The sequence below is a fragment of the Coffea arabica genome, chromosome 2e (genome assembly GCF_036785885.1).
Source record: "Coffea arabica cultivar ET-39 chromosome 2e, Coffea Arabica ET-39 HiFi, whole genome shotgun sequence".
In the NCBI taxonomy this organism is placed as follows: Eukaryota; Viridiplantae; Streptophyta; class Magnoliopsida; order Gentianales; family Rubiaceae; genus Coffea; species Coffea arabica.
The window spans coordinates 19,089,005-19,097,644 of record NC_092313.1 but is presented as its reverse complement, the minus strand read 5'-3'; the positions used below and the strand labels follow the sequence as shown (position 1 = coordinate 19,097,644).

Here is an 8,640-nt window from a genome sequence, read left to right as displayed (position 1 = left end):
TACGACAGAATGGATGTTACACCGCTATTAATGTGGTAAGGGCAAATCCCTTTAGTACTTTACAGCAAAATGTAGCATGTAGTAAGTAGCTGCTTATATAAAACCACTGAGGTTTTTCATGGTTAAGCATTAGAACAACTACTGCATAATAGTCCCTGACTAAGCTGAACAAAATGTGAGAGGGTCACAACTACAAGAGTAGTAGCGCAATCAGAAAACACCTATAAGGCTATAACAACTAAGACCAAAAGCGAGACTGTGTCCGATGCACCCCATGTTTAACTAGAACCATCCATATGGAATTCCATGATTAATGCTAATCTTTCCTGCTTCCTTTCACTTATTCCATCCCGTTGAGATATCCAGTCCTGAAAAAGAACATGACTTTCAGTTTTAGCATATTTGGAAGCGGAAATAACCAAATGATGACAATAATAACAGTAAAACGTATGCGTGCTTCAAGTCCCTAAGCTTTAGCAGCAGAACAAGCCATGCGAGGAACATTTCTATAGTAAACCACCTGTACCAATTTTGAGAATATAAGTATAAAAAACCAGAATAAGGCTGAAAGCCACAACAACAACTCAGAGAAACCAAACCACCCTTCTCCAATCATCAAGACAATATTAAATTTATCTAATAATATTCTCAAATATCTAAGAATGATATGAGATTTAATAAGTAATAAAATAAAAAACAAAGCATATGGCCGCCATACAAAAGCAGAACCCCAAGAATCCTAGAGAGTCCAAACCTTCTGTGCCCAGTAAACCAACAATACTAGCTTTAGGAGTAAGAACAAACAGTTTGAAGTAGATGATCAATATTATCAACAAAAGAGAAATGAATACTTTTACCTAGATATCTTGCAACACTGTTTCCTATTTTGTTTCAGTTTCCCTTGAACCAAGAAGAAGGGGGAGATTCAATCCCATGTAATATAATACGGTTCCGATGTCCAAAATTTTCCCAAAACTCTTCTGACCATTAGCTGTCCTGCCGCCAAACCTGTTGATCAAGGGACCATTTCAAAAAGAAAAAGGGCGGACAGGGGACCCCTGAGTTAGCTTCAGCTGAGGAATTACACTTTGTCCCAATTTCATAATCTTCCTTTCTTGAATTTAAAGGGGCTTGGGTTCCCTTGGGGAGGATCGTATAGCCTGCACTGTCAAGTCCTTTTTTCCTTCTCTGCTCTTTTCCTTTATTAAAGTAACAACTCTAGCAATCACATTCTTGTCTATTAAGGCATTTAGTTAAATCTGATTATATTGGAATATTCCTTGCCCAAAAAAAAAAAAAACTTTTTCTTCATAGAAGCGCTCTTTTAGTCTCTGAATCATTCCATCAAGCACAGAGCAACAAGCAGCAGGTAATTGGAAACTGAAGACAGAGATTCACAGGTCTGTATTTAATTTTCTTGATCTTTCTTTATTATTTCACTTTCATGTCAGCTAAAATCGTTCAACTAAACTGTTGTATGCGGGCCCTTTTGCAGGAGTTTAGAGTATTGTAGTATATTTTGTGTAGCAAAATTATGCGGTTAATTGTTGAATAGAATTTTCAAAACAAGAATAAATCATCACTAATACAAAAGGGATCTTTTCAACATGCATGAAATACATAAATTTTGGTCAGAAATAATTGTATGTAAAATCTGACCGCCAAAGCTGTAACTCCAATTGCAGGAAGTTACGATTAAAATGAAATTTACTGCCTTTTAGCCCTGTAGCCGAGAATGCTGTTATATTGGAGGATAATTTGGCTCAAAAAAAAAAATCAAAGATCCTACTTATGAGCATCAGTAAAGATTTGAAAAAGGATATTTAATTGGAACTTTTCTGTTTTGACTATCTGAAAGCTTTTATTGGAGGGAGAGTGGTCTGGATTAGTTTATTGGATTACTAATGCTGGAAAAGATAGCCATTAATCATGTAACCTTTCTTTAATCTTAAATTAATGCATTATTAAAACATAGGCAATAGTGGTCATTTGAAACAAGAATTAGTTTAGTTTTTGTTGTGGTACTTATTCGTATCTCCTGCACCACTTTCCCTAGAGCCTTGAAGTCACTTGCTTTAGCTATGCTAACAATTATATCCGGAATCCATGAGCTAGTGGAAAAGTATTCATTGCATTGCTTTGTCATCAGTAGTTTTATCTTTGACATTATAATCTTCCTCTGTTTAAGAAGTTGATTAGGGACATGAACCATGACTTTTATAAGGAACTGGGGAATATCTATACCAGATCGATGGATAACCAAAAGGTGCATGTGCAGATAAATAAAGGGGGGAAATAAAAACTTGGCATTTGATTTTTGTTCATGTACACACACTCATGAGCTAATAGGCATGTACTTTATGTTAATGTGCACATAAATGTTAGCATGTTACAAAGTATTTGGTGGACAAATAACTTTCATCAATTGGTCAGGCACTTGATCTGATGGTGATAATATTATTGTTTCATTCCTGAGCAGATTTCAAATTCATGCTATAGTATTACAATTACTTTCTTTCTTTCTTTCTAAAATGAGTAATCATTTATACCATCAAACAGGGGTCTTGCAGCGGCAATGGACCAGAATAGTGTGGAACTGCAGGCAGAAAAAATTCTTACACTTCTCAGTCCTTTCGCACCGAGTAGCAATCATAACACAGAAAAAATGCCTTCGCACCGAGTAGCAATCATAACACAGAAATTTCTCTTTGACATTTCACCAAACATCTTATATGCATTCACAAATTAATCACATTTAACTTAAACGCCTAGTCTCAAGTCCTTTCCTAGATGTTTCATATGGCTATTAACCATATTTTACCCGTAGACAATCAAAACTACAACCATTTCCTAGATGTTTCAGTGGACATTTTCAGCCCCAAAATTGCAATAAAATCTTCAAATACTCAGCCTTGATTTCGTAAGAAAATCTTGACAAACAAAACAAATGAAATATAAATAAATTACAGCAATATAATCAAACGATTTCAAGTGGACATGATGGACTAACCTCGGCACTGCTCTCTTTGATTGGCTACCACCGTCGCTAACCCTTTTATTGTATCCGCATATGGCAGCACCCAAAAACAACCGATCGATGAGAAAGGATAGAGGGAAAGTGGGAACTGAAGATGAAAATTTGGAAGTGAGAAAATTTATGCAATTGAAACCAAGAGAAAGTGTGGACTAAAGTGGAATCCTTTGCCTGGGAATTCAATTGTATCGTTGGAACTGAGAACTAAGTAATAAGAAGGCAGATGACTTTAAAGAGATGATACCCGGAAGTGTTTCAGAACCCAAAATCGTTTTCAGAAACCGGTAACTTTTTTACTTAAATATGAACATTTTTTACTTTTAGTATTAGTAAGTTTGATTCAACCATAAGTAAATTTTGTCAAATAATAAGTAAATTAAATTACTCAAAGTGTAAATTTCTATTTTGACTAAAACTTATCTTTCAGGCATAAACTTACTAGTTTTAATTAAAAACTTACTAAAGTTAATATTAATTATTTTAATATAATATTTAAAAAGTCGCTAAAAATTTGGATCTGTCACTAAAGGTAATAGAAACCTGTAATAGCAGGTTTCCTTAATATCGTTACCATAACTATAGGCACTGTAGCATTGTCCTTGATTGCAGATATTTTTTTTCAACAAAGCATGAGCAATCATCAAAATAATATATGGTTTGTTTCATTAAACAAATTTAATGCAATGCAGTGCTGGTTACCAATTTGTTTTTCTATTTAGACTTTATTATCGAACTTTACTAGCCATTCCCAGCTGGCATAAACAATCAAGGATGACAAATGCAAAATTTTTTGTCCTCTATCTGATATTTTTGGTTAATTATCCCTTTATTTCATAACTGGCAGTTGGTGCTGAGCATGGTTGGCAATATTGGCTGATACCGATACGTATCGGCCGAGTCGTAACCAGAACGGAGAAGATCAGTACGATACTGATCTTTGAATCGCGAATATTACCATATTCGTAGTGACTCACTCTGACTCAGACGATATTGGCCAATTCGAATTCGTGATGTATGGTATCGGCCAATATATCCGAATCCACTCGGAGTTAACTCGGATATTTTTTCAAATTATTCATTTTTGGTATTTTTTAATTTTAGTAATTTTTTCAGATTTTTTGAAAACTTTCATGTGCTATGATGTGCGTATTATCCGATATTCAACTGATATGTCGCGACGGATGTGGAACAACCAAGACCGCGATGTGATCGCGATCCTCGACAGTGAACCATGGTGCCGAGAAAAAATTCTTTTTACTTTTTCCCTCCTTCAAGAGAGTCTCTAATTCTTACCTTGCGAAAGGAGGAATTGAGAAGGTTTTTATAGTAGAATTAGAAGCTCTATAAGTAATTATTTGGTTAATGTCGCTGCCAAGAATATGCAAAAACTTTAAAACTAGACCGCTAACATTTTACTACATAATTTTATGGACCAGTTCAGTTGCAACTTTAATTAAGAATACCTCTCGGTTGTGCTCAAAATAAATACCTTTACAAATACGGTTGAATTTTTCCTAATGTATTCGGAAGCTCCATTTTTGCTGCATTTCTGGCGGTCTTGTTCATGTAAAAGAAATGCCGACTGCCAAAAAAAAAGAATTTAAGAAGCCCTTTGAGTTCCAAAATCTTAGAGGGAGGGAGGGAGGGAGGGAGAGAGAGTTAAAGCCAACATATATGGTGTGCGTTAGAAAAGCTTTTGAGTACGCAATTAGAAGTTTCTTGGTGGCGTAGCCTTCTGAACCTTTCCCAAGGAATAGCTGGGGTGGTTTAAACTTTAAAAGATTGAAACCGATAAAAACTTGTTTGGCTTACCAATCTAAGCAGAACATGCATTCAGCAGTAAGCTTGTTGTCGGCTGTCACAATGATAAATAGGCAGTCCATCTGCCATATACCAATACCATACGTAACCAGTGTGATTAATGTGTTACTGGGATCATTACTAGTGTAGAAAATTCAATGGCGATCATCAACTTGCCGGTTCCCACCAATTCTTCCAGCGAAGTGAATAAACATAACCATCTCAGGTCCTGTCTCCCTTCCGGGCGAGCTACGTTCACTACTCTTAGTGCTGCAGCCATGAGAAGTGCAACTATGGCAGCGGCTAACGTCCGAGAGCAAAGTGGTCAGAAGCAGCAGCTCATTAATAGACGCTCAGGGAACTACGAAGCTCCACTCTGGGAATTCGATTACATTCAGTCATTGAAAAATGAATATGCGGTACTGATCATCTTTCCATTAATTATATCTATATATATTGCTCGTAACTTGTGAACAGAATTTTGGTTGTTGAAACAATAATAAATGTGAAATGAAGGGTGATATTTACGTCAGTCGGGCTAATGAGTTGAAGGAGCAAGTGAAGATGATGCTCGACGAGGAAGATATGAAGCTGCTGGATTGCATGGAGCTTGTTGACGGGTTGGAAAGGCTAGGACTGGCTTATCACTTTGAGGGTCGAATCAACAGACTATTAAGCAGCGATTACAAAGCTATTCATGAAGGCAATCATCAAAGAAACAAAGAGGATTTGTATGCTGCTGCTCTCGAATTTAGAATCTTCAGGCAAAATGGCTTTAACGTCCCTCAAGGTCCTTGAATATATATCATATGTTATTTGTTAGTTATTCTTGTCCGTGTCTCTTTCTCTCTTTTTTTTTTCCTCTGTATTGTATTTATTATATATCTTAATAAATGGTCGCAGATATATTCAATGATTTCATAACTGAGGATGGTGAATTTGATGAAAGCCTTTCTGAGGATACAATGGGACTGCTAAGTTTGTATGAAGCATCTTTCCTGTCGTTGGAAGGTGAAGCCACCCTGGATTTGGCAAGGGAATTCACAACTAAGCACCTCAATAATTATCTAGGCAAGGAAAATACTGATCAAAATCTCAGGATTTTAGTGTACCATGCACTAGAGCTTCCCCTGAGGTGGAGAGCGCCGAGGATAGAAGCTAGGTGGTACATCGATGCATACGAGAGAAGTCCCAACGTGAATCCTACTCTACTTGAGCTTGCAAAAATAGACTTCAACATTGTTCAAGCAATACATCAGCAGGACCTAAAACATGTGTCCTGGTAATTGGAGTTTGATTTTATAAATATTAGTGCTTGCATAGATTTATGAGCTGAGTACGTATTATTATTATATATATGTAACTCATCCAGTTTAATTTCTTGCGTGAAAAGGTGGTGGAAGAACATACGAATCGCGGAAAAGTTGACATTTATCAGGGACAGGATAGTGGAGAATTTCTTTTGGACAATAGGAGTTGTCTTCGAGCCTCAGTACGGAAGTTGTCGAAGAATGCTGGCCAAGGTCTTTGTTTTGATTACAATGATAGATGACATATATGATGTTTATGGAACTTTGGATGAATTGGAACTTTTTACTGATGCAGTTGACAGGTAAGCAAATTAATAATACCCAAGTACTTATTATAAAAAAAAAAAAAAAACTAGCCATAGATCATGCAAAATTATAGCACGTACTTTTTGTCAATGTTCAGGTGGGATGTCAAAGCCATAGATCAACTTCCAGACTACATGAGAGTTGGATATCTTGGATTTTTCAATTCCATCAACGAGATGGCCTATGATGCTGTCAAAGAGCAAGGCGTACATATAGTGGAATACCTAAGAAAAGTGGTACCTATCTGAAAAATTATGTGTTTAATTTGCTCGTAATTAAGGGAAAAATGAAAATTTGTGGTCTCTCTTTAAATGTTGCTAATTAAGTTTATTCGTCTCATGTTTGTCACTTCAATTGTCCTTAATTACCAGTGGGCAGATCTGTGTAAAGCATACTTACAAGAGGCAAAATGGTACTACGCTGGATACACACCAACAGTGGAGGAATACCTGGAAAATGCATGGGTTTCAATGTCGGTTCCGGTAATGTTAATGCATGCTTATGCAGGGGTTACCAATCCCATGAATAAGGAAGCCATGGATGTCCTAGACACCCACGATATCGTTCGCTGCTCTTCATATATTCAACGATTTGCAAATGATTTAGGAACATCACCAGTGAGTCTTGAGATTCTCTGCATGTTGTATACAATCAAGGAATATTCTAGTAGCTAGCATATAGTAATGCTTTAATATATATATATACAACAGTCTTGTTTTCCTATGTTTAATTACCTCCTCAAAACCTGGCTAGCATTATCACTTGAAATAGAATTAGCGAAGATTTTGGTTTTTCATTTGTTGGACTCATTATCCGTTGAACTAGGGGGAGATGAAAAGAGGTGATGTCCCGAAATTGGTGCAATGTTACATGAAGGAAGCAGGTTGTTCAGAAGAAGAGTCGAGGGAACATGTATGGTTTTTGCTGAGGGAGACGTGGAAGAAGATGAACAAGGACAGTGAATGGGCGGAATCGCCTTTTTCCAAGACTTTTGTTACAGCTGCAAAGAACTTTGGAAGAGTGGCCCTGGTGATGTACCAATACGGAGATGGGCATGGCCTTCATTCCAATCCTGAGGCTAAGGATCGCATCTTGGCATCACTCTTCTCCCCACTTCCACCTGCATAGAGAATGGGCTGAATCACGTACGTGCAGAAACAACCACGCTCTGTTGATGATCATGAATTTGGAAGTAAATGGTTAAACCTCTCTTTCTCTCCCAGATATCTATCTGTATTGAAGAAGAATCAATTCTATATTTGGATTCTATATTTGGATAAAGTTTGTCCGCATAATAATCGGAGTGTTTTCTTGTTGTACATGAAATTCTGTATTATTGAGCTTAAGTTACACTAGTATATGCTATGAATGGACCAGGTACGTTTCACTAGTGTCATTTCAAAATTATTTTCAGGCCTAGTCACCCAACATCGATGTTAACGAGTGGGTGTCGAGCCACCAAAAACAAATTTCTTATTCTATAAACTTAAATTCAAGTATTGCGGTGAGTAGGTCGTTTTCGTAGGGATTGGATGATTTATTTTCTTTTAAGCAAGAATTAAACGGGAGTTTTGAAAAATTAAAATAAAAAAATTAATTTAACTAAATGCAATCAAGCAAAAGAAAATTTAAATTAATTCAATAATAAACAAACTCTAGCCAACGACAAAATTTCGGAAGTGGTTCATACAACTGCTCATTGATGCAATAATAATCTCATTTATTCGTTAATAAACATATAATAGTTGTTAAACACGTGATGACAATCAGTTTTTCCTTACCAATATGTTCGTTAACTATTTCTCTAACTAAGAAATAACTCAGGTACGCCTATAGAATTAATTTCTTAATTGCATTAGAAACTATAAAAGACATGTTCTAATTAATAAACATATTACCAAGGTTTAATTAAATTAGATCATACTTTTTTCTAACGTATAACTAATCACGCTAATTGTTACTAATTTAAGGTAATTAAATAATTATGAATTCAACTGTCTTAATTGACAGTAGATTGTTAGGTTGAATTAAACATTGGACCATTGATATTCAAACAAAAAAAATCATGAAAAATTAAATTAGAAAACATACAAATATTAATGAATAAAAGAAACAGATAAAAATAATTAGATCTCACAGTTGTAGTTGAATCAAATTTTTCATTGCCCCTTGACTAGCAAAAAAAATTTA

At 35.8% G+C, this 8,640-nt stretch overlaps 1 protein-coding gene and 1 long non-coding RNA gene across 3 annotated transcripts; one reads left to right on the top strand and one right to left on the bottom strand.

Moving 5' to 3' along the window:
• LOC140036803 (uncharacterized) lies at positions 1-3,318 on the bottom strand. 2 transcript variants are annotated; one of them, XR_011840360.1, is made up of 4 exons: positions 3,011-3,317; positions 2,550-2,596; positions 858-1,199; positions 1-368 (listed from the first exon to the last, which is right to left on the bottom strand). It is a non-coding gene; the product is annotated as an uncharacterized lncRNA (long non-coding RNA). The 2 variants fall into 2 exon arrangements; XR_011840359.1 differs by having other exon boundaries at positions 858-2,596; positions 3,011-3,318.
• A 1,630-nt stretch (positions 3,319-4,948) lies between these two features.
• Positions 4,949-7,825, top strand: LOC113729710 (terpene synthase 10-like). Its single transcript, NM_001426670.1, is given in 7 exon segments — positions 4,949-5,253; positions 5,351-5,624; positions 5,738-6,116; positions 6,228-6,446; positions 6,548-6,686; positions 6,822-7,067; positions 7,276-7,825. Coding segments are annotated over 7 exon segments (1,821 nt in total). The 5' UTR covers positions 4,949-4,992; the 3' UTR covers positions 7,579-7,825.
• The last annotated feature ends 815 nt before the right edge of the window (positions 7,826-8,640 follow it).